This window comes from Electrophorus electricus, chromosome 3, assembly GCF_041902795.1.
Source record: "Electrophorus electricus isolate QZ-2024a chromosome 3, ASM4190279v1, whole genome shotgun sequence".
Classification (NCBI taxonomy): Eukaryota; Metazoa; Chordata; class Actinopteri; order Gymnotiformes; family Gymnotidae; genus Electrophorus; species Electrophorus electricus.
In genome coordinates this window covers 11,315,772-11,340,000 of record NC_137499.1, presented here as the reverse complement: position 1 = coordinate 11,340,000, position 24,229 = coordinate 11,315,772, and the positions used below count along the sequence as shown (strand labels likewise).

The 24,229-nt window shown below is 48.9% G+C and overlaps 2 protein-coding genes across 28 annotated transcripts in view; one reads left to right on the top strand and one right to left on the bottom strand.

The window, feature by feature from the left end:
* unc80 (unc-80 homolog (C. elegans)) overlaps positions 1-20,187 on the top strand; it is a 36,223-nt gene extending 16,036 nt beyond the window's left edge. For 13 of the 26 annotated variants that reach the window (XM_081710246.1, XM_081710259.1, XM_081710254.1 and 10 more), the window contains 38 exons: positions 396-529; positions 689-1,166; positions 1,346-1,443; positions 1,521-1,712; positions 2,352-2,459; positions 3,428-3,566; positions 3,741-3,922; positions 4,521-4,652; positions 4,817-5,003; positions 5,133-5,264; positions 5,622-5,765; positions 6,874-6,974; positions 7,274-7,360; positions 7,517-7,700; positions 7,830-7,924; positions 8,185-8,274; positions 8,361-8,462; positions 8,674-8,854; positions 9,084-9,349; positions 9,850-9,984; positions 10,287-10,425; positions 10,511-10,607; positions 10,699-10,869; positions 10,962-11,054; positions 11,179-11,397; positions 11,957-12,187; positions 13,000-13,123; positions 13,235-13,360; positions 13,510-13,633; positions 14,112-14,503; positions 15,068-15,233; positions 15,622-15,801; positions 17,263-17,410; positions 17,726-17,782; positions 18,586-18,667; positions 18,825-18,942; positions 19,123-19,331; positions 19,515-20,187. In XM_081710246.1, coding sequence (XP_081566372.1) covers positions 396-529; positions 689-1,166; positions 1,346-1,443; positions 1,521-1,712; positions 2,352-2,459; positions 3,428-3,566; positions 3,741-3,922; positions 4,521-4,652; positions 4,817-5,003; positions 5,133-5,264; positions 5,622-5,765; positions 6,874-6,974; positions 7,274-7,360; positions 7,517-7,700; positions 7,830-7,924; positions 8,185-8,274; positions 8,361-8,462; positions 8,674-8,854; positions 9,084-9,349; positions 9,850-9,984; positions 10,287-10,425; positions 10,511-10,607; positions 10,699-10,869; positions 10,962-11,054; positions 11,179-11,397; positions 11,957-12,187; positions 13,000-13,123; positions 13,235-13,360; positions 13,510-13,633; positions 14,112-14,503; positions 15,068-15,233; positions 15,622-15,801; positions 17,263-17,410; positions 17,726-17,782; positions 18,586-18,667; positions 18,825-18,942; positions 19,123-19,331; positions 19,515-19,853 — 6,182 coding nt within the window. In that variant the 3' untranslated portion in view covers positions 19,854-20,187. Of the gene's footprint in view, positions 1-395; positions 530-688; positions 1,167-1,345; positions 1,444-1,520; positions 1,713-2,351; positions 2,460-3,427; positions 3,567-3,740; positions 3,923-4,520; positions 4,653-4,816; positions 5,004-5,132; positions 5,265-5,621; positions 5,766-6,873; positions 6,975-7,273; positions 7,361-7,516; positions 7,701-7,829; positions 7,925-8,184; positions 8,275-8,360; positions 8,463-8,673; positions 8,855-9,083; positions 9,350-9,849; positions 9,985-10,286; positions 10,426-10,510; positions 10,608-10,698; positions 10,870-10,961; positions 11,055-11,178; positions 11,398-11,956; positions 12,188-12,999; positions 13,124-13,234; positions 13,361-13,509; positions 13,634-14,111; positions 14,504-15,067; positions 15,234-15,621; positions 15,802-17,262; positions 17,411-17,646; positions 17,869-18,585; positions 18,668-18,824; positions 18,943-19,122; positions 19,332-19,514 lie in introns of those variants that run through there. The other 13 variants (XM_081710252.1, XM_081710260.1, XM_081710264.1 and 10 more) reach the window with 10 other exon arrangements.
* A 144-nt stretch (positions 20,188-20,331) lies between these two features.
* si:ch73-193c12.2 (uncharacterized) lies at positions 20,332-23,881 on the bottom strand. 2 transcript variants are annotated; one of them, XM_027004696.3, is made up of 4 exons: positions 23,788-23,881; positions 23,391-23,484; positions 23,188-23,275; positions 20,332-21,706 (listed from the first exon to the last, which is right to left on the bottom strand). In XM_027004696.3, exons 1-4 carry the CDS (start codon positions 23,840-23,842, stop codon positions 21,200-21,202), a joined length of 744 nt encoding a protein of 247 aa, XP_026860497.2. In that variant the 5' UTR covers positions 23,843-23,881; the 3' UTR covers positions 20,332-21,199. The 2 variants fall into 2 exon arrangements, with proteins under 2 accessions (XP_026860497.2, XP_026860498.2); XM_027004697.3 differs by lacking the exon at positions 23,788-23,881 and adding an exon at positions 23,589-23,775.
* Between the last annotated feature and the right edge of the window lie 348 nt (positions 23,882-24,229).

Genomic DNA, 24,229 nt, shown 5'->3' with positions numbered 1-24,229 from the left:
GTAAGAGACCACACAGGTGGCCTTGTCACGTTAAACAAGAGGACAATGTGATTCAAGTTACAAAATAGGTCGTGCTTTTTTGTGAGGCTACATAACAGAGTGGTAATCGATATGGTAATCGTAATGTTGATATTACAGTCCTGGCCTCTGCAGTACTGATATCACAGACGACTGCATTATGTAAATTTTCCACATCACATTATCCGACAAGAGTAATTCATAACAAAGCAGGCAAATCTTTATCACTGTGTTTTTAACATCACAATTATAATCGCAATCTGGTCCTTTTCTCCATGTGCCACCGATGTGCCTGTCTGTTGGTATTGAACGTGTGTGTGTGTGTGTGTGTGTGTGTGTGTGTGTGTGTGTGTGTGTGTGTGTGTGTGTGCATACAGATACTGTCAATCCCTCCAGATGTGCCTGCCCCTTCGCACTGAAGATGGCAGCATGTCAGCTTCTGTTGGAGATCACCACCTTCCTGAGAGAGACCTTCCCCTGCCTGTCACGCCCTCGCACAGAGCCCCTAGTGGTCAGTGCCAGTACTGCGTCTTCCCAGATGTACTGTACTGTGTACCTTTACTGTGTTTTCATCCACCAGTGAGGGTACATAAGTTCTGGAACATTCTCAGTCCATTGGGAAGCTTGTTTTTCCTTGTTTTGTTTTGTGGTATTTGCTCACACGGGTCAGGATTTGGAGAGCTGCCGCCTGAGACTGGACCCGGAGCTCGGCCGTCACCGCTACGAACGGAAGATCAGTTTCGCCGGCATCCTGGACGATGAGGACAGCCACGACTCTCTGAACAGCAGCAGCCACACGCTGAAGTCCGACACCGCCTGTGACGAGAAGAAATCCTCCCAGGAGCCCCTGGGTAAGAGCAGCACTGGCTGGATCGGAATTTTCTCCGCTCGCGGAGCCGCGCTCGATTTCACTGGACGAACTCTCCTCTCCGCAGCCCCCATCCGGAAGATCCGCATCGGAGGCTCCCGCCTGCTGCAGATCAAAGGCGCACGGAGCTTCAAGGTGAAGAAGGGAGGATCCCTATCCTCCGTCCGCAGGGCGGGCAGCCTGAAGAGCACCAAGATGTCCCGGCAGGACTCTGAGTCGGAGAACGACGCCGAGTCCGACCGCCTGCTGTCTCAGAGCAGGGACACGGTCACTGACATCGGTGAGGACACGCTGATGATGTCGTGATGGTGGCTGCGACCGTCATGTCATGGCAAAGATGGAGAAAAAATGCTTCTCTGAGACAAATACAGGAAGTCCTATAGCTGAAGTAATGTGTGTGTGTGTGTGTGTGTGTGTGTGTGTGTGTGCGCGTGCGTGCGTGCGTGTGTGTGTTTTCAGGGAGCCCCTGGAGTGCCAGTGAGCCCAGCATTGAGCCAGAAGTTCCTGGGGGCACAGTGGGAGCGGAGGACTACCATCGTAACATGTCCTGGCTTCATGTAAGTGCCTTCAAACACACACGTGTGTGTGTGTGTGTGTGTGTGTGTGTAAATACTCTCCTTTCTCCCCCTCCCAGATCATGGTTCTTCTGTGTAACCAGCAAAGTTTCATCTGCAACCACGTGGACTTCTGCCACGCGCGCTGTTACCAGCGCCACGGACGCTCCTGCGCCAGGCTGGTCCGAGCCACCAAGCTACTGTACGGGGACGCGGTTGACAGCCTGCGTGACCACTGCCACATCAGCACACGCACCAAGAAGAGCAAAGAGGTGGCTCCTGTCAATCACACATTGGCCAACCAATCACAGGCTGCCCACTCCTGTCAGACTGGAGAACACACCCCTGTGTACCATTACTCGCAAAGTCCAAGGCGCTTGCATGCTTTTCAAATGCTGCTTAAGGGAAGGTTAAATGAATAATAAATAAATGCCTTTATTTAAACCTTAAAACTGTTCCATGACTGAGACACTGGGACCAGTAAACTTGTATGAGGGCAGGTAGGTGTGCTGGGCTTGGTAATAAAGGGAGAAAGCAAGAGGACAGGGCACCATATGAATATATGACAATATATATGAAGATATTAGAATAGAAATATATGTGAATATATATGAATATATTTAAATATATTAGAATATATATGAATATAAATATATAATGAATATATTGGAATGTACATAAATATATATGAATATATACTAATATGAGAATGCAAAGAGATCAAAAGGTGTCTAAAATAATTTTTTTCATAATTACAGTAATTACAGAAACTATTTAAAAAAAGCATTTAAAAGATTTTCTTGTTTGTTCCTGTGTGGTGAGTACCATTAAGTGTTCTGTCCACTGTCAAACACTTTGAAGCTGATGGTTCTCTGTTAGGGTTTACCAGCTGTCCTCCACTTGTCCTCCAGTGCTCCGACAAGTCATGCCTGCAGACGCCGTCCATGAAGAGACGTCCCACCGACAGCAGTGCTGAGGGGAAGAAGGACACAGGGATGCTCAAGTACATCCGCACACAGGTGCAGAGTCAACCCCAACACAGCTACAAACGCAGCCTACAGACCCCAACGCAGCCACAAACGCAGCCTACAGACCCCGGCCCAGCCACAAACGCAGCCTACAGACCCCAACACATCCACAAACACAACTTACAGACCCCAACGCAGCCACAATCGCAGCCTACAGACCCCAGCGCAGCCACAATCGCAGCCTACAGACCCCAACGCAGCCACAAACACAGCCTACAGACCCCAGCCCAGCCACAAACGCAGCCTACAGACCCCAACACATCCACAAACACAACTTACAGACCCCAGCCCAGCCACAAACGCAGCCTACAGACCCCAACGCAGCCACATACACAGCCTACAGACCCCAGCCCAGCCACAAACGCAGCCTACAGACCCCGACGCAGCCACAAACGCAGCCTACAGACCCCGACGCAGCCACAAACGCAGCCTACAGACCCCGACGCAGCCACATACACAGCCTACGGACCCCGACACAGACACAATCACAGCCTACAGACCCCAACGCTGCCACAAACGCAGCCTACAGACCCCAGCGCAGCCACATACACAGCCTACGGACCCTGACACAGACACAATCACAGCCTACAGACCCCAACGCAGCCACAAACGCAGCCTACAGACCTCAACACATCCACCATTATCAAAGAGTCTGAAAGCTTAGCTTGTCTTTCATTGACCTTCATCAGTGCTGTGTCATATAATCAGTGAAAGATATTGGGTTTAGAGAAAAATATCATTCTCTTATTAAATAGTACATTTACTTATATGGTTTTTCTTTGAGAAAATGTACTATGTGAAGTTTTTGTAAAAATGACTTAACCCAGTATTGTTTGCTGTGAATGTGTTTTAATACATATCTAGACATATCACTATATCACTACAATACGGTATTTTGTCCATGATGTGCAGACCTTGCTGGTCATGTTATGAATGTCTGTGGTGTGTCCCGCACCCAGGTGATGAGTCTGTCTCCTGCACCCCTGTCCCTGCTCATCAAAGCAGCGCCAATCCTGACAGAGGACATGTACGCAGATGTGCAGCCTGCCGCCTGGGAGCTGTTGCTCAGCGTGGACGAGCACATGGCTGCAGCTGCAGGTTCATGTCTACCCCACCCTCAACGACGCCCCACCCCCTCTAAGGGCACTCCGCCCCCTCCGGTTCGCCCTGACAATTAAGTTTGTGACATTCATTAAGACATCTTGAGTTGTACCCAAAATATATGTATTTGTCTCTGTTTTCTTACATACACACACACACGCACACACACAGCGGCCATGTTCCTGCTTTGTGCGGTGAAGGTGCCCGATAGCGTCACGGAGATGATGATGGCGGAGTTCCAGCATCCGGAGGCGACACAAAGGATCAACTCTGTGCTCAAGTTCTACACGGTCTGGAGATTCCGCTACCAGGTGTGGCCTCGCATGGAGGAGGGAGCTCAGCAGATCTTTAAGGTAACACACTTCCAGATCACACTCAGAACACACTTTTAAGGTCACACTCTTTCAGAACACACTTTAAGATCACACTCTTCCGAACCACACTCGGAACACACTTTAAAGTAACACTCTTCCAGATCACACTCTGAGAACACATTAAAATCACACTCTTCCAGATCACACTCGGAACACACTTTAATGTCACACTCTTCCGGAACACACTCAGAACACACGTTAAGGTCACACTCTTTCGGAACACATTTTAAGGTCACACTCTTCCAGATCACACTCGGAACACACTTTAAGGTCACACTCTTTCGGAACACACTTTAAGGTGACACTCTTCCAGGACAAACTCACCCTCTAGAGTTTATAGGCTTATAAAATGCCTCTAATTTATGCCGACACAGCCACAAACAACCCCCCCCCCCCACACACACACACAGACACACACACACACACACAATAATATTTGGTGTTGTGACAAACAATTCAAAACAGTGCAGTCTGAATTTATATGCATGGTAGGAATTTTTTGACAAAATGAAATACACAAAATTTCTGCACATACTGTGACTCATCCTGTGGATGTGTGTTTGTGTGTGTGTTATAGATTCCACCACCCAGCATTAATTTCACTCTGCCATCCCCAATCCTGGGTATGCCCTGTGTTCCCATGTTTGACCCACCGTGGGTGCCGGTGAACGCGGGAACCGTTCCCGACGCCATTACTGAGGACCAGTCGGTAAGATTGTCCAGTCATCTCCCGGGTGGACCATAAATATACCACATCTGTCCACAGGGAATCCGGCCACCACACACACAGTAAAAGCGCATTAGAATTGATGTGTGGCTCAGCAGAGAGAAGCCTCAACATCTCTGCTCTCTCTGCACGGCCCGCTCCTCCAGAAATCGTTCTCAGCTCGAGCCGTGTCGAGATCTCACCAGCGTGCCGAGCACATCCTGAAGAACATGCAACAGGAGGACGAGAAGAGGCGTCTGGGCCGAGAGGCCAGCATTATCACCGCCATCCCCATTGCCCAGGAGGCCTGCTACGAGCCCACCTGCAGCCCCCCACCTGAGCAGGAGGAGGAGGGTCAGTCTCTGCCCCCCCGGGGCTCTCCGCCAGTCTCGGAGCGGTAGTGGTCCTTAATGGCAGGTTCGTGCATGTGTCTAGACTGAACTTATCGAGCTAGCAGGTGTGTAACGTGACGTGTTCTGTCAGCAGAAGATGTGGTGACCCTTCCGTCCCGCCGACTGTCCGTCAGTCCATCCTGCGCCTCCAGCAACTCGCACAGGAACTACTCGCTTCGACGCGGCTCGGTTTGGTCCATGCGCTCGGCGGTCAGCGCTGAAGGTACAGACACAAACCTCCCTCGGTGGTGTGTGCCATGTATTAGTTATGAGTCTTAACCTTTAGGGGCTCTGTGTATCTCCACATTTACAAAGTCCCTGGGTGGTTAAGAAGCAAACTACAAACAGCCATGATGGTGTAACGATTCTTCACCTCAGCATTGACAAAACAGGTTAAAAATGATTGATGTGAACCAACATTGCAGTTTGCAGTGTGCAGTGAGGTTACACGCACTGGGAGAACGTGTGTGTGGAGTGTACAGTCAGATTATGTGCATTGGGAGAATGTGTGTGCCTGGAGTTTTCAGTGAGGTTATGTGCCTTCACTCCATTCTGCATTTGGTGTGTTTTGCGGTTTCAGAGGAGGAGAACACCACAGAACACACACCAACACATCACCTGCTCCAACCACCCCAGGCTGTTTTCCCAGCATGCATCTGTGCCGCTGTGTTGCCTATAGTTCACCTGATGGAGGATGGGGATGTTCGAGAGGATGGTGTTGCAGGTAGAGGGCGCACACACCACACACCCCGCAGGTAGAGGGCACACACACCACACACCGCTCAGGTAGAGGGCACACACACCACACACCCCGCAGGTAGAGGGCACACACACCACACACCCCGCAGGTACAGGGCACACACACCACACACCCCGCAGGTACAGGGCACACACACCACACACCCCGCAGGTAGAGGGCACACACACCACACACCCTGCAGGTAGAGGGCACACACACCACACACCCCGCAGGTAGAGGGCACACACACCACACACCCCGCAGGTAGAGGGCACATACACCACACACCCCGCAGGTAGAGGGCACATACACCACACACCCCGCAGGTAGAGGGCACACACACCACACACCCCGCAGGTAGAGGGCACATACACCACACATACCGCAGGTAGAGGGCACACACACCACACATACCGCAGGTAGAGGGCACACACACCACACACCCCGCAGGTAGAGGGCACATACACCACACACCCCGCAGGTAGAGGGCACATACACCACACACACCGCAGGTAGAGGGCACACACACCACACACCCCGCAGGTAGAGGGCACACACACCACACACCCCGCAGGTAGAGGGCACACACACCACACACCCCGCAGGTAGAGGGCACACACACCACACACCCCGCAGGTAGAGGGCACACACACCACACACCCCGCAGGTAGAGGGCACACACACCACACACCCCGCAGGTAGAGGGCACATACACCACACACCCCGCAGGTAGAGGGCACACACACCACACACCCCGCAGGTAGAGGGCACATACACCACACACCCCGCAGGTAGAGGGCACATACACCACACACCCCGCAGGTAGAGGGCACACACACCACACACCGCTCAGGTAGAGGGCACATACACCACACATACCGCAGGTAGAGGGCACACACACCAGACACCCCTCAGGTAGAAGGCGCACATACCAAACACCCTGCAGGCAGAGGGCACACACACCACAGACAGCAAGTATATTCCTTGAAGTAGCTTTGGTAAGCATCCTACTGTGAGCTAGTGAAAGTTCCCCTGAGTGGGCATATGCTCGTGTGGCTGTTCTGTACTGACTTCACCACGTCCCTCCCCACAGTGAGTGCGCTGGCCCAGCAGGTGCTGTGGAACTGCCTGATCGAAGACCCCGCCCTCGTGCTCCGACACTTCCTGGAAAAACTCACAGTAAGCAACAGGCAGGTAAGGCCAGTGGAGCAGAGGGAGGTCTTCAACATGTGTGTGTGTGTGTGTGTGTGTGTGTGTGGGGGGGGGTTTGTCGGCAGTGTGTGGGGTTTGTCTTCTGTGTGTGTTTGTGTGTGTGTGTAGGGTTTATATTCAGCGTGTGTGGGGTTTGGTCTTCAGCGTCTGAGCGTCTGGCTGGTCTGAGCGTGTGGTTTGTCTGAGCATGGGGTTTGTCTTCAGTGTGTGTGTGTGTGTGTGTGTGTGTGTGTGTGGGTGTGTGTGTGGGGTTTGTCTGAGCGGTTCTGTGTCTTCTCCAGGATGAGCTGATGTACATGCTGAGGAAGCTTCTCCTCAGCATCAGTGACCTTCCCGCTCAGACGTCACACATCCTCTTCAACTACCTGGTAAGGCCTCGCTCTTCTCATCCTCCTACACTTACATCTCACAGAGTCCTGCAGAGCATTTCAAGGTCAGTGTGTACTTGAGCCGTAGCCCCGCCCCTCCTCCAGGGCTGGCTTGTTTGTGTCTGGCTTGTTAGTTTATTTGTTTGCTTTCCTCAGGTGGGTCTGATTATGTATTTTGTACGCACACCGTGCGAGTGGGGCATGGATGCCATCTCTGCCACGCTGACCTTCCTCTGGGAGGTGGTGGGCTACGTGGAGGGTCTCTTCTTCAAAGACCTCAAACAGACCATGAAGAAGGAGCAGTGTGAGGTCAAACTGCTGGTCACCGCGTCCATGCCAGGTGGGGAAACCCCCGCACGACGGCACAGGCGTGTAACATCCGGGGTTTCCCCTCAAGTCTGCATGACGTGGGGGGCGTGACGTTCACGTTGACTTGTTGGATGCGGTGTGTTTGTGCTTGTGCGTGTAGGCACCAAGACCCTGGTGGTCCACGGGCAGAATGAATGTGACATTCCCACTCAGCTTCCGGTGAATGAGGACACTCAGTTTGAGGCACTGCTGAAGGTAACATTCCTGTTTCAGACTGCGATCAGAGAACACACACACACTCATTCAGGATAACTGACGTGCATGTTATTCACGGTTTTTAGTTTGTTAGCATCTATGGATCCTGCATGTGTAGGTTTTAAAGTAATAGATTGGATTTTCTGTATGAACTTCGTGGTACACTAACAGACTTGTGGAAGGGGGGGTCTGTATGAACTGGCCAGTCATTAGCATTTTCTGGACTTGTTTATTACCACGTGTGCCATTTTTATTACAAGGAGTGTCTTGAATTCTTCAACATTCCGGAGGCTCGTTCAGCCAACTACTTTCTGATGGACAAGCGCTGGAATCTCATCCACTATGCCAAGGTTTGCTTTTCCATGCGTCCCTTAATATTCTGTGTTCATCCCATTTCACACACCCCATTAATCCCTGCTCCGTTGGTCCTTCTCAGACTTACGTGCGGGACATCTACCCCTTCCGCCGATCAGTGTCCCCTCAGCTCAATCTGGTCCACATGGCTCCGGAGAAGGGACAGGAGTTGATCCAGAAACAGGTGCGCCCCCTGCTGGATCTGTGTACAGCTCACCCGTGTGGTGTTGCGAGAAACTGTCCCTGAGAGGTGAAGGTGCAGATTGTTCACGCAGACCGTCGGTCTTACCATAGCGACGGCCGGGCGTAGGGTCTCACGACGGAGATGAGCCGGGGCGATGTCCTGTTTTCGAGTGTCACTCCCGAAGTAAGCCGTGATGATTTCTTGTTCTCAGGTGTTCTCCAGGAAGTTGGAGGAGGTGGGAAGAGTGCTCTTCCTCATTTCACTCACCCAGCGCATGCCAGCTGCGCACAAACAATCCCACGTCTCCCTGCTTCAGGAAGACCTTCTGCGCTTGCCCTCTTTCCCACGCACAGCCATAGACGCAGAGTTCACGCTCTTCAGTGAGCCCCTGGGTAGGTGAAGGTCACAACATACAAGAAGAAATGGTGGGATGCGTGGGGGTGTGTTGGGATGTGTTTGGGTGTGTTGGGATATGTGTGGGTGTGTGAGGGGGTGGGTGTGGGTGTGTGGGGGTTCATTCTGCCTGAGTGTTTCCCGTTGACTGGCTGACTCCACAGTGGCGTGCCTGTTTGTTGGGGTGTGTTGGGGTGTGATAAGGCCTGTTTCTCGCGTGTGTCTCAGGGAAGGAGCTTTTCGGGATGGACACCCTGCATAAAGTGTTGTGGGTCAAGCTTCTGGAGGAGATGTTTCTGGGCATGCCCAGTGAGTACCCCTGGGGTGATGAGATCATGCTGTTTCTGAACGTGTTCAATGGAGCCCTGCTGCTGCACCCTGAAGACAGCGCCCTCCTCAGGCAGTACACTGCCACTGCCATCAACACGGCAGTTCACTTCAACCACCTTTTCTCCTTGAGTGGATACCAGTGGATTCTTCCCACCATACTTCAGGTAGCAATCACAAACACGGACTGTATATATGATGTACTGATGTGTTTTGAACAGAGGCCCTGTGTGCATGTGTGCGTGCTTGTGCATGTGTGTGCATGTGTGTGTGTAGCAAGGGAAAGTCTTCAGTGAGTCAGGAGCTTCACCTGTTTTTGTTTTCTGTGTCTTCAGTCATGTTTCTCTTCATTATTTTTGTTGTTTACTTCCAGTTTTCACTCACTTTGTTTAATTAGCTTTAATTGGTTAATTGGTTTAATTGCCATTTCTGACTGTAATTTTGAGCATTCGTGGATTCTACATATATATATATATATAAAAGAGAGAGAGAGACCTTTTGACTTTTTGAATGACATAAATCTTGAATATATCTAGAGACTTTTCTTCTGAAGGCTAAAGCGGGGTCTTTGGTCTGCTCTCTGGGGACGTTCCTTGCAGTGCACTGCCACTGATCTTATCTCGCGTGTTCTAAGGCGTGCAGTAACCGCTCCTCTTCCTCGCGGCAGACGTACGCGGACTATGAGAGTAACCCCCTGCTGCGTGGTGGCGTCGAGTTCTGCTGCCGGCAGTTCTACATCCTCCACCGGAAGCCCTTCGTTCTTCAGCTATTTGCGAGCGTGGCGCCACTGCTGGAGGTCACTGTGAGGGCACACACCTTCACGACACCGTTTAGAACGAGCTTATTAGCCATCCTCATAAGAGAGATGATCTGGGGAGAAGTTATTTGATTCAGGAGCACAGTTACAGCCATTGATTCAGGACTTGTAGTTGATTCAGGAGCAGAGTTACAGCCATTGATTCAGGACTTGTAGCTGATTCAGGGGCACTTGATTCAGGAGTTGTAGTTAATTCAGGAGCACAGTTATAGCCATTTTTAGGGTATGTGTGTTATAGACATCATGGTGTGATCTTAGTCCAGACTGCTTTGCTGTGTCCGTTCCAGACCAGCACCAGTACCGGACTGTCTAAAGGGGTGTCGGCCCAGTGTCTGTTTGACCTGCTGGTCTCTCTGGAGGGAGAGACAGCAGACAGCCTGGACGCTCTGGAGCTGGTCAAGGCTGAGAAACCGCTTCGCTCTTTGGGTAAGAGGACATCTCCTACGGTCTGTGTCAGAGGTCAAACCCCACCTGTTTTGCTCTGTGACTGGTAACTGTCGCTGGCCTCCAGATTTCTGCTATGGCAGCGAAGACCTCGCATTCTCCATCAGCGAGTCTATCAAGCTGTGCGTGACGGTGGTCGCCTACGCCCCAGACTCCTTCCGAAGGTTCGCGCGCCTCCGAACAGATGTCGGAACACCCGCAGGAGCCGTTAATCCGTAAATCCCCCTGTCCCAGCGGCGTGTTTTTCTGTTACAGCCTACAGATGCTGATGGTCCTGGAGGCTTTGGTCCCGTGTTACCTGCAGAGGCTGAAGAGCAATGGCCAGGCCCTGGAGTCGGCGTCCGTCGCCCGGGACGAGATCGCGGCCATCGCAGCCCTGGCCACGTCTCTGCAGGCCCTGCTGTACAGCGTGGAGTCTCTGACGCGGTGCGCGCACCCGCACCCCCACCCTTCATGCTGTCATCTCCGCGGTAACTGCGCTCTGGTTTGACCGTAACGCTTTTGGGATTGTTCGCCAGGCCCATGACGGCGCCACAAACGAGCCGCTGTGATCAGGGCCACAAGGGCGGGACTGCTGTCAATCACACCATGGCAGGGGGTCCCAACCTCAGGTCAGTCCATCAAGACCATCCACCCCACAACGTTTCGACACGGTTACTCTGATGCTGGATTCTTCAGTTTTTGCAGTCTGCACAGTTTAAAGTGGACTGAGCTGTTTGCGGTGCGTGTGTGCAGGGATAACCTGCGTCTCCTGGAGGAGGGTCAGGCCATGCCCCGCGAGGAGCTGGACGAGCGCATCGCCCGCGAGGAGTTCCGGCGCCCCCGCGAGTCCCTGCTCAACATCTGCACCGAGTTCTACAAGCACTGCGGCCCACGCCTGAAGATCCTGCAGAACGTGGCGGGGGAGCCCCGCGTCACAGCCCTGGAGCTCCTGGACATCAAATCCCACATGAGGTACGAGAGAGGGGGAAATCCAGCACATCTAGTGTGGCAAACTAGTGCGCACTAGTGTGGACTAGCCTGGTCAAACTAGTGTGGATCTGATGATTCTCTGGTTGGTCTGGCGTTAGCCCAGCTGGGAACTGGTTTATCTGGTCATGAATTGTTTCTTCTGGTCATGTTGGAGTCTAAATGGGATTTTTCAGGTAGGGATTACAGTAATGCAAGGTACTTAAAATCAAAGTCAAAATCGTAATATAGTCATAAAAATGACCTGCTGCTCCCATATGGAGAATAGAGGTGTGGACTGAAGCATCATCCCATTAAGGTTTATAATGTTTCACTAGAAGGATTTCACTAGAATGTTTCATTGGGGGCTCGACCCCATTTAAGGTCTTGTAATGTTTCAGTGGGAACGCAAATCTTAAAAGATCCCGTAGTGTTTTATAGTGAATGCAAAAACTCTAAACTCAGAGAGATTAGGACACACTGGAACACGTCATGCATGTGAGCCGGTCCACACGTGGTCCCTCCTCCCATCGCCCCCGTGATGGAGAGTGCCGTGTTCCCCCAGGCTGGCAGAGATCGCCCACTCACTCCTAAAGCTGGCGCCGTACGACACGCTGACCATGGAGAGCCGCGGCCTGCGCCGCTACATCACTGAGATGCTGCCCATCACCGATTGGTCGTCGGAGGCCGTGCGTCCTGCCCTCATCCTCATCCTCAAGCGTCTCGACCGCATGTTCAACAAGATCCACAAGATGCCGACGCTAAGGTGCGCGCGTCCACAGGCTCTGTACTCCAGGTCTGTCCCGCCTCGACCACTGCCTCGACCACTGCCTCTGTGTGACCCCCCCCCCCCACACACACACACACAGCCCACAGGTGTGAGCGTCGCTGGTGTTGTGCTTGTAGTGACGTGCTTCTCCCGTGGTCCCTCTGGCTTTGCACTCTTAGGTCTTACTGTGGCTGAGTGTGAGTGTGAGCAGGGTGAGTAAGTGTGAAATATGTGTTTGTGTCACGGTGGTGCGTAGTTGTGCATCACCACCAAAGGCTCACTAGAGTCACCTGAGGTAGAAACAATGGATGGAGAAGATGACAGATAATTAATGTTCAGCACTGATGATGTGATTCAGTGATTAGTTATCATCCTATAAAGAAACCTTTAACCTACAACACACTGCTAACAACCACCATGTTTAACGCACTCATATGCTGATCACATTTCGCAAAAGAATCTCTTGCTAGTTTTATTTAGAATTTTTAGGTAAATTGAAGATTGAGTCTCGACAGTCTCCTTTAATTTTTAACTTTACTGCTAGAAAACTCTACAAATGGACACTAAATGTTTTATTTCTTACCACTTAGTTCATAACTTCCTGAAAACATGTAATGTTTTCAAAACAGCATCGGTTTGTAATTCACATGAGAGATTGACAGTTCCCAGGATCTCTGGATAAAGTGTAAACAATGACAACACCAATACCATGACCAAATGTAGCATTTTGACAGCGAACGTGGTTGTACATGTTCCTGTGGTTTTGAGCTCTATCGGATAAGACGCGCACCTGCACAGGTGTGTAAGTGAAATACTGCTGTGTGGGGGGTGTTTCCCAGGCGACAGGTGGAGTGGGAGGCGGCCAGCAGTCTCATTGAGGGCATCTGTCTTACTCTCTATCGCCAGCCAATCATCTCCTTCCTACCCCACCTACGATCGCTCATCAACGTCTGTGTCAACCTGGTGAGCGTGGGTGGACTCCCCCCCCCCCCCACACACACACACACTCTAGTGAATGGTTTGTTGTGGGAGTGACTTACACTGGTATTGTAATGGGCATGGTTGTGTGCCCAGGTGATGGGTGTGGTGGGACCCTCCAGCGTAGCAGACGGCCTGCCGCTGCTGCACCTCAGCCCCTACCTGTCCCCGCCCCTCCCATTCAGTACGGCCGTGGTGCGCCTCGTCGCCATGCAGATTCAGGTAGTGTGTCATGTGTACCAGCACATTCTGCCCGTGCGGCTTTGGGTCTGTTGGTGGTGGTGTTGTTTTATATATTTGTATTTTTTCCATTGATGGTATCTGTATGTGTCATAACTGCAAAGGTTTTTTCTCCCTTCGTCTGTTTGCAGGCTCTGAAGGACGACTTTCCGCTGAGTCATGTGATCTCTCCCTTCACCAATCAGGAGCGGCGTGAGGGGATGCTGCTCAACCTCCTGATCCCCTTCGTGCTCACTGTCGGCTCCGGAAGCAAAGGTCAGTATGGCAGTATGGAAGTCTCAGATGGGTGTCAAAGGTCAGTATGAGCCAAAGGTCAGTATGGCGATTTGTCAGTATGGGTGTCAAAGGTCAATGTGGGGGGGGGTGTCAGATGGGGTTCAGAAGTCGGTGTGGGGGAGTGTCAGATGGGGTTCAGAGGTCGGTGTGGGGGAGTGTCAGATGGGGTTCAGAGGTCGGTGTGGGGGAGTGTCAGATGGGGTTCAGAGGTCGGTGTGGGGGAGTGTCAGATGGGGTTCAGAGGTCGGTGTGGGGGAGTGTCAGATGGGGTTCAGAGGTCGGTGTGGGGGAGTGTCAGATGGGGTTCAGAGGTCGGTGTGGGGGAGTGTCAGATGGGGTTCAGAGGTCGGTGTGGGGGAGTGTCAGATGGGGTTCAGAGGTCGGTGTGGGGGAGTGTCAGATGGGGTTCAGAGGTCGGTGTGCTGACACAACCCCGCCCACCGTACTGTGTCTACAGACAGCCCTCAGATGGAGCAGGCAGAAGTCTCCCTGCTCCTGCAGACAGTCCTCAACATCCTGCTTCCTCCACGCATTACCAGCACCTCACGCAGCAAGAACTTCATGTTGGACGCATCACCGGCTCACTGCTCCACACCTGGCGACGCAGGCAAGGACCTGCGCAGGGAAGGACTGGCCGAGTCCACTGGCCAGGCCGCCTATCTTGCCCTGAAGGTGGTGCTGGTATGTTTCGAGAGGCAGCTAGGGAACCAGTGGTACCGGCTGAGCCTGCAGGTGAAGGAGATGGCACTGCGCAAAGTGGGCGGTCTGGCCTTCTGGGACTTCATCGACTTCATCGTGCGCACGCGCATCCCCGTCTTCATGCTCTTGAGGCCCTTCATACAATGCAAGGTGGGGGAGCCACAGGCATCGTCGTCTCTCTGAGGTCTCACCGAGGTCTCACTGAGGTCTCAGGGAACCACAGGCATCTTCATCTCACTGAGGTCTCAGGGAACCACAGGCTTCATCATGTCACTCATGTTATCCTCTGTAGCTCACCTGGTAGTGCAGGTAGTTCTGTCAACACTAAGGTCATGGGTCCAATATCCAGGGAGCACACTTATTGTCATACAGATCATTTTAAAAAATGTAAATGTAGATTGTAAAATGAATCTACAAAATGTAAACTACAGATTATAAACACTATAAATTAATTTTATCACAAAAAAAAAAATCTGCATTCACTGAATTATAATGATTTATATGTACTTTATCCAGCATTATTTATACTGAACACAAAACCAGCCTTTGTGTGTGTGTGTGTGTGTGTGTGTGTGTGTGTGTGTGTGTGTGTGTGTGTGTGTGAATGAGAGAGACAGTGATGCAGTAATGGTGTTAATGACCTTTTTTGCATTACTTGTGGTTTGGTCATGCCGAGGTCTGTGATTGGTTTACCATGAGCTGTCCACCCCACAGCTTCTGACCCAGCCGGCAGAGTCTCAGGAAGAGATCACGGCCCGCCACCACATTGCCGACCAGCTGGAGAGACGCTTCATCCCACGCTCACTCTGCAAGAGCTCCCTGTTCGCCGAGTTCAACAACGAGCTCAAGATTCTGAAGGAGGCCGTGCACAGTGGCTCGGGTGAGGGGGCGGTTCCGTGCACGCTGGCTCGGGTGAGGGGGCGGTCCATGTCCTGGTCCTGCTGCTTTAGAGCCAAAACGGACCAATCAAATTGTTGAATGTCATTACCAGGTTACCAGGAACCAGGTTTACTAACTAGCCGTGTTTGTTGGTTTGTAAGTAGATAGGTTTGGTTTTACGGTAGTTCCAATTTAACCCAAATGGACCTGAGTTGACTTCACACCGAGTTGACTTCACACCGAGTTGACCTCATGCTGAATTGACCTCACACTGAGTTGACGTCGCACAGAGTTGGACCCAAAAGTAAATTTGTTTACTGCTTCCCTAAACTCAAAGCTTTGATCTACTTTAATAACATCTCTTCCTCTGTTGTCCTTCTCTTCTTCAGCATACCAGGGGAAGACGTCCATCAGCACGGTGGGGACGTCCACGTCGGCCTACCGCCTGAGTCTGGCCACCATGTCCCGCTCGAACACTGGCACAGGCACGGTGTGGGAGCAGGACAGCCAGCCGTCCCGCCAGCCTTCGCAGGACACCCTCAGCCGCACGGACGAGGAGGAGGAGGAAAGTAAAGCAAGCCTTTTCCCCACCTTATACACGACACTGAGCTTTTACGCTCCATACAACGCAGCTATTATCATACCTTATTATTATATCTTATTTTTATACATTAATACGTTATCAGTAGACATTATTATTATACGTTATTATTATTATTATACACTTAGACATTATTATTATACGTTATTATTATTATTATTATTATACATTATTATTATACACTATTAGACATTATTATTATACATTATTATTATTATTATTATACACTTAGACATTATTATTATACATTATTATTATTATTATTATACACTTAGACATTATTATTATACGTTATTATTATTATTATTATACACTTAGACATTATTATTATACGTTATTATTATTATTATTATACACTTAGACATTATTATTATACGTTATTATTATTATTATAATACACTTAGACATTATTATTATACGTTATTATTATTATTATACATTATTATTATACACTATTAGACATTATTATTATACATTATTATTATTATTATAATACATTTAGACATTATTATTATACGTTATTATTATTATTATACACTTATACATTATTATTATACGTTATTATTATTATTATACACTTATACATTATTATTATACGTTATTATTATTATACACTTATACATTATTATTATACGTTATTATTATTATACACTTATACATTATTATTATACGTTATTATTATACATTATTATTATACACTATTAGACATTATTATTATACATTATTATTAGACGTTATTATTATATATCATTATTACATGTTGTTATTATACAGTATTATTAGATGTTATTATACAGTATTATTAGACGTTATTATTAGACGTTATTATTATACAGTTGTCACGAGGACCTTCGTTAGTGGCCACGCCTGCACACACCTGCGCCTCGTGTGTCTGTGCGTATAAACCCACGTCAGTGTGCGCCGGCGTCGGTCATTGTTGATGTAACGTGGTAATGTGGTGTGTTATCAATGGTACTGTTAAACGTTATATTCGTTATTGTTAGATGTATACGCGTTTATCATCTGTATTTAATGTTAACCGTTTATTGTTTGTATGAATCGTGTGTGATTCTTGTGAGTGCCGTTAGCGTTTTATGTCCCAGACGTTGGAGTCTGTGTGCTTCCTGCCCCTCATCCTGCGGCACTCAGGCCACCCTGCGTTACATTATTATTAGATGTTATTATACATTATGATTAGACGTTATTAGACGTTATTATTCACTTGTTTTTAAAATGCCTGTATAAACCCATAATTGTGAATAACAAAGCTCAAAGAATGGCAAAACTACTCTTCATAGCCCTCACCTACGACTTCCAAAAACATCCCATATTTATTTCTTGGTTTGTCTTTCTTTACTAAAGTAAGACGCAGGGAAGCTACCCTGCTGAACTTTGGGAATTGTGCCAGTTCATCCTCTCTTGTTCCTAGACGATTCCTTGAGCATTCCCAGCGTGGTAAGTGAGCACGAGGCGTTCTTCCCGAGCCTCATCCCCCAGCGGCGTTTCTCCAGTCACGCCACAGGCTGTGCTCCCAGCCAGCCGGAGCCCAGCCGTCTCGCCATGCTGCCCAGCCACAGGTAAACCCGCGTGGCGCTAATGGTAAGCCAAGCGCGCAGCTCAAAAAAACACACCTAAAAAAACAACCCACCACAATCGCACGCAAAGTCTCTGCTTCAAGAGTCGAGTCCGCAGACTCTCCTTGAGACGCTGGACGGGCTGTCCTGCGTCGTCCTTAGACGCCCCACTATTGCTGGAGGTCACCACGTAAAGTCACATGAACTGTCCACGTCATAACCATGTTTTTCCTCTAAAGGGGGAGGTGTACAGGTGCAGGCAGCGTGCGTGCGGCACCCGGCTCCTCCCCCTAACCGTGTTTCCTGCCCACTCCGCAGTGAACCCAATGTGGTAGATGATTCCCAGGGGAGGCTGGACGAGAGTAGCCTGTCACGGTACAGTGTCACAGCCCTGTGTGTGGAGTGTCTCGCTGTGTGTGTGCCGGGGCTTGACCTGCCTCTCTCTGTCCATCTCATCCACTGACCTCTCACTATGGACACGCGCTCCCTGTTTTTAGTCATAACCCACCTTTCTCTGCTCTCTCCAATTTGCTAACTTAAAAATGTTCCTGTTTGTTTTCTCTCTCCCTCTGTCTCTCTCTCATTCTCTCTGTCTGTCTGTCTGTCTCTCTCTCTCTCTCTCTCTCTCTCTCGTCAGGACACTAACACATCTCTTTTACTCTCACTGTGTCATGTCATTTCCAGTGAGCCTCATGGTGTCATCCATGTTCCAGGCTTCTCACACTGCTCAAATTGGAGTTCCTCTTTGGGGTACCAATCTGTGGGGCAGAGGAGGCTGGTCTGGCAGACCCAGTATTGGGGAGAGTTTTTACTGAAATACTGAGTTTAAAAAAAGGATACAATTCCTCAATTCTTTTCTATACCGGCCTTAACAGTTCAGGGTTTATTAACGGAGCAGTGGAAATGGGGGACAACCCTGCCATCACCAACTCTTCTAAATCCCCTTCAGTTTTGTGAATGACATCGCAGGCTTTTGGCCTGGGATTCATGTCTCATGGTGCATCTCTGTCTCTGTGTTCGACCGGGGGCGAGCCTTTGGCCTGTTGCTGGGATTTGTGGGACGGACACACTTCCTCTAAACTCTCCTGTGTTTACCGGAGGCTTTAACGGGGACTGTGTTCAGCTGTCTCGTCCTCGGGCCTCAGTCCTGTGTCTGGCTCCGTCGTCTTGTTCTGCAGGGTCGCCAGCGTCCAGAGCGAACCCGGCCACCACCACCTCCTGCTTCAGCCCCCGCTCGGACGCAAAAGAGGCGTCAGGCAGGTGAGACGCCCAGCCCGGCGTCCGAGGTGTAATCGTTCAAATGCACAACATTTATTTACAGGAAGAACTATTTTCCCGTGGGCAGGGAGGAGGGGGAGTGTCTGTGAGCGTGTTTAGGGGAGGCGCTATCTAGTTTTGCTTTGTCGTCTTTGTTTAGCTCCGCCGGCCGTTGCTGTCTGTTCCAAGGGTGCAGGATGAGTGTCGTGGCCGTCAGGGAGCCAGGCTGTCCACCACGCGCCGGAGTATCCAGCCCAAGGCCAAAGCTCTCGACAGAGGTGTGTGTGTGTGTGGGGGGGGGGGGGGGGGGTTCAGGAGTGTGACAGTAACACGAGAGCACTAAAGTCTGAGCTGAAATGACTGGTTAAATAGGTGAAGTCAGAGGTGCTTCTTTCAGTCCACACAGAGTAACGAGTGTACAAGGACACTGTCTGTCTGTCTGAAATCTCCTCCCTCAGCGCACAGTGACCAGAAGAGGTCAGTCACGTTCACAGAGTCCCAGCAGGACACTTCGAGTGTGTCCATCTCTCTGCCCAGTGCTGGTCTGCCAGAGGTAGAGAGCAGAGGGCGGAGACATGGCATGGTGTCACCTACACCACCTACCTGCTGTCAGAGTCCGCCCCCCACCATCAACGCGGAGCAGCCCAGCCCAGGGGCGCGGCCACAGGTGGGCTTTGGGTGTATGCCACGATCCCAGGACAGCTGCTTGCCTATACGACAGTTATATGAGCTCAGTAGTCGGTATTGCGTATACAACAGTTATGAGCTCGATAGTCAGTACCGCATATGACATGTACCTAGATGAGCTCAGTAGTCAGCATTTTCTGAAGTTTCTGTTCTATCCTTCGAGGCTTCACCTCTGGCTGACAATAAAGGAACGCGGGATGGGAGCAGCGTGAGGAGTAGACTGTCTCCCACCACCTCCTCCACCCCAGCCTCCAGGCCCTGCTCCCCGCTGCCCTCCCTCCCGGTCCTCAGCACCCCGATCCGGCCGAGCCCGACCCAGATCCGCGAGAGCCCGGAGCACGAGGAGACATCGGGGCTCCTGCAGAACACGGACACCTCGGCGCAGTCCGCGGAGGAGCAGGGTACGGAGAACCCCCTGCTGTCTTCTCTGCTCGGCCCTCCCTCGCTGCCCACCCTGCCGTGCTCACCCGTGGACTTGGACCTGGACGAGTCTCACGTCTGAGGGATTCGGTAGCACAGCTCCGCACGCCTGGGATGGCGGCGCAGTGCAGGGCGATCTGAAACGCAGACGTGTCCAGCAGAGTTCAAAAAGCAAAGGTGTATACCAGACCCGACTAACCTCATTTAAAAGAAAAAACCCAAAGTGCAGGGAAGCTTAATCTTTGTGTGTCCCTGTGGTCAGGGATCAGCCCCCATCAGTCTGACCTCATGCAGAAGCGTTTGTGAGCCTGTAGGCCAAAGGTCAGTTTGTGCCAATGGCGTTGATGTAAACAAACTGGCTTTAATCGTTCGTAGAGCACTGAGAGTACAAAATGAATCAGTGAACAGTAGCACACTGGGTAGATTGTAATAATGAAATTTAATGTGATCATTTAGCCTAAATGTTTGACGTCAACATATTTTGTGAAGTATTTAAAAATATAGATTTAATTATTGTCATTACATTTCAATTATACTGATTATTTATTTTGCATAGTGTGTGTGTGTGTGTGTGTGTGTGTGTGTGTGTGTGTGTGTGTATATATATATATATATATATATATATATATATATATAGTAGCTATTTGCAATATTAATAATAAATATTTATTTTCAATCAGAGAGCCAGATTAGATGATGCGCATACATTAAGCTTGTGTTATTCTAAAAATGTATAAATGTAAATGGGACCCACAGGGCCCATAACTCTTAAGCAAACGTCTCAGCCTGCAAGAGTGTAAGACTATATATTTGCTTCAAAATTATTAGTAATAAATATGCTAAATGTATAGAATTCTGTTAAATTGAATAAATTACATGTTCTGCTTACTCACAAAAATTGTTGCTTAGCCAACCAGGCAGTTCTGCCTTTTATTACAGCAGGCCAAAGAGGAACCATTTGACTCGAGGACATTTGGTATAAGCAAATAACATAACAGAGATGTAAGCTAACAGAGTTTCACTTAGGATTGTCAGGTTGTATGTTGAATGCAAATGTGCAGTGTTTTGTGGGTCAGCTTGTGTGTGTAAGGGGGTTTTGTCCGTAATGTGCTGCTATATTGCTGGACGTGTGCAATAATAAAATATATATTCCAAGCCAGACCTGAGAAGAATCAAACGGTTTTTTTTTTTCTATCAAACGCTGGTAAACACTGATGCAATATAACGATTCTGAGAAATGTTTTCACAATGAGCCTCAAGATGCTTGTCCGATGTGTTAAAGGCACAAAGGCACTGCTGAAGCAGCTCTATACCGAACGAATAAACTCCAGCTAAAAAGACACATGAACAACGATACGAGATACAAAACAGAGCACAGTTTAATATAAAGTACGTGGTTTTGGGTACAAACATGGATCACACAGCGTTTCACTGTTTGGACACGAATGTTTCGAGCAGCTTAAAGAGCCTGTCCTCCCTAGCAGAAGCCTCCCTCTCTCTCCGCTCCTCCCGTTCTCTGTACTCCCTCTCTCTCCGCTCCTCCCGTTCTCTGTACTCCCTCTCCCACCGCTCCTGCCTCACCAGCAATTCCTGCTCCCTTCTGCATTCCCTCTCCAAGGCCTGCCTCTCCCGCTCCTCCTCCCTCTCCAAGGCCTGCCTCTCCCGCTCCTCCTGTCTCTTCTCCAACTCCTGCAGTGCAGCCTGCAGGTACTGGTCCTTCTTCCTCTTGACGGGCGGGGGGTCCTGTGCGGAGGAGGATACCAGGACTGTGGAGGTGAAAGGGGAGGAGGTGTGGGGAGAAGGGCAGAGGATGGTGGGGAAGGTAGTCATGGAGGTACAGGTGATCTCCCCACTCAGAGCCTGGTCCATCACGGCGTACCACTTCCATGGAGCAGCACAGGGTTCTCCTCCCACCATGCTGAGATTTTTAATGTCCTGCAAAACAGCATCAAACACTGCTTAGCTAACACCCTGTAGTACGTTATCCTTCTTTTAACCAACACACTGTAGTACGTTATCCTTTATTAACTAACACACTAGTATGTTATCCTTTATTAACCAACACACTGTAGTACGTTATCCTTTATTAACCAACACTGTAGTACGTTATCCTTTATTAACCAACACTGTAGTACGCTATCCTTTATTAACTAACATACTAGTACGTTATCCTTTATTAACCAACACATTGTAGTACGTTATCCTTTATTAACTAACACACTGTAGTATGTTATCCTTTATTAACTAATGCACTGTAGTACATTATCCTTTAACTAACATACTAGTACATTATCCTTTATTAACGGACACATTGCAGTACGTTATCCTTTATTAACCGACATACTGTACTACGTTATCCTTTATTAACCAACACACTGTAGTACGTTATCCTTTAACTAACATACTAGTACGTTATCCTTTATTAACCGACACACTGTAGTACGTTATCCTTTAACCAACACACTGTAGTACGTTATCCTTTATTAACCGACACACTGTAGTACGTTATCCTTTATTAACCGACACACTGTAGTACATTATCCTTTATTAACTGACACACTGTAGTACGTTATCCTTTATTAACCGACACACTGTAGTATGTTATCCTTTATTAACCGACACACCGTAGTACGTTATCCTTTATTAACCGACACACTGTAGTACGTTATGCTTTATTACCTGACACACTGTAGTACGTTATCCTTTAACTAACATACTAGTACGTTATCCTTTATTAACCGACACACTGTAGTACGTTATCCTTTAACTAACATACTAGTACGTTATCCTTTATTAACCGACACACTGTAGTACGTTATCCTTTAACTAACATACTAGTACGTTATCCTTTATTAACCGACACACTGTAGTACGTTATCCTTTATTAACCGACACACTGTAGTACGTTATCCTTTATTAACCAACACACTGTAGTACGTTATCCTTTATTACCTGACACACTGTAGTACGTTATCCTTTATTAACCAACACACTGTAGTACGTTACCCTTTATTAACCGACACACTGTAGTACGTTATCCTTTATTAACCGACACACTGTAGTACCTTATCCTTTATTAACTGACACACTGTAGTATGTTATCCTTTATTAACCGACACACTGTAGTATGTTATCCTTTATTAACCGACACACTGTAGTACGTTATCCTTTATTAACCGACACACTGTAGTACGTTATCCTTTATTAACCAACACACTGTAGTACGTTATCCTTTATTAACCAACACACTGTAGTACGTTATCCTTTATTACCTGACACACTGTAGTACGTTATCCTTTATTAACCAACACTGTAGTACGTTATCCTTTATTAACTAACTCAGTGGCTCCTTGGCCCTCTGCTTACCTGTTCAAGGGACACAATAATCATCGAGAATGACAGACAGGTGACATTACCTTGTATTTTTGCCGCAGGTTCTCCCACTTCTTCTTCACCCATGCTGGTGTTACCTTCCCCTCCAGCGCTTTCTCCTTAACAAACTGTCTGCAGAATCAGAGTTCAACATGTGACCTTCTGAACAGACTAGGGCACGTGCACCGTCAGCTCGCGGGGCACTCAGCTCACACGCACGTGAACCGTCAGCGCGCGGGGCACTCACTCAAACGCGCGCATGGCCGTGTTCCTCTTGCCTGTGAACAAGCTGCTATTGCTGACCCGCCACACTATAAGGTCCGCCGTGTTGGCATCGGTCCCTAAAAGAGAACCTCACACTTCAGACGTTTGTGAACTTTACACTAAACTATTGCTATTTATTTACCAACATTGTTTACCTCCATTATTTACCAACATTATTTACCTCCATTAGCTGCCCAGCTATGAAAGCTGCTAGCTAGCGTTAGCCAACGCTATCTAATCTGGCTCTGCTCTGCTCTTTGCTGGCTTCGAGTCTGTTTTTTCCAATATTTCCATGATAGTTGAATAAATAACATAAATCAATGAATCCTACATGGGTGAAATTTACAGTCCGTATATGAAATAAAAGCAAATAAACGTACATTTAAAATTTCCGATGGTTCCAACCTCCAGCGTTACTTCTACTTCGCTCTGCATTTTATTTTGGTGTTGTGGATGTTTTCTTCTCTTTCGTGTTCTGTGGACGGACACGGACCTTACCGTCCCTTATCGCCCCCTAGCGCCCCTTATTGCTCCTTATCGCCCTCTATCGGCCCTTATCGCGTGGAGCGACAGTTACTTTAAAAAAGGGAACTTTTTCAGTGTTTGATATTTTCCTCTAAAATAAAAAATTATATTTTTTCCCCTTTTTTTTGTAAAGAAAACGTTGCTTTTTAAGGTATGTTTAAGATTCAGGTACTGGACTTGTAATCAGAAATTTGCTGGTTCCAGTCCCACCACTGCCAACTTGCCACTGTTGGGCCCCTGAGCAAGACCCTTATCCCTCAAGTTGTACTCAGTCATAATTTTAAGTCGCTTTGGATA

Excerpts from the sequence above, each read along its gene's own strand:
- si:ch73-193c12.2 (XM_027004696.3), bottom strand. The coding sequence starts at position 23,842 with ATGCAGAGCGAAGTAGAAGTAACGCTGGAGGTTGGAACCATCGGAAAT. Across the intron at positions 23,485-23,787 it reads AACCATCGGAAATTTTAAAT|GGACCGATGCCAACACGGCG; the intron begins GTACGTTTATTT and ends GTTCTCTTTTAG. Across the intron at positions 23,276-23,390 it reads ACGGCCATGCGCGCGTTTGA|ACAGTTTGTTAAGGAGAAAG; the intron begins GTGAGTGCCCCG and ends CTGATTCTGCAG.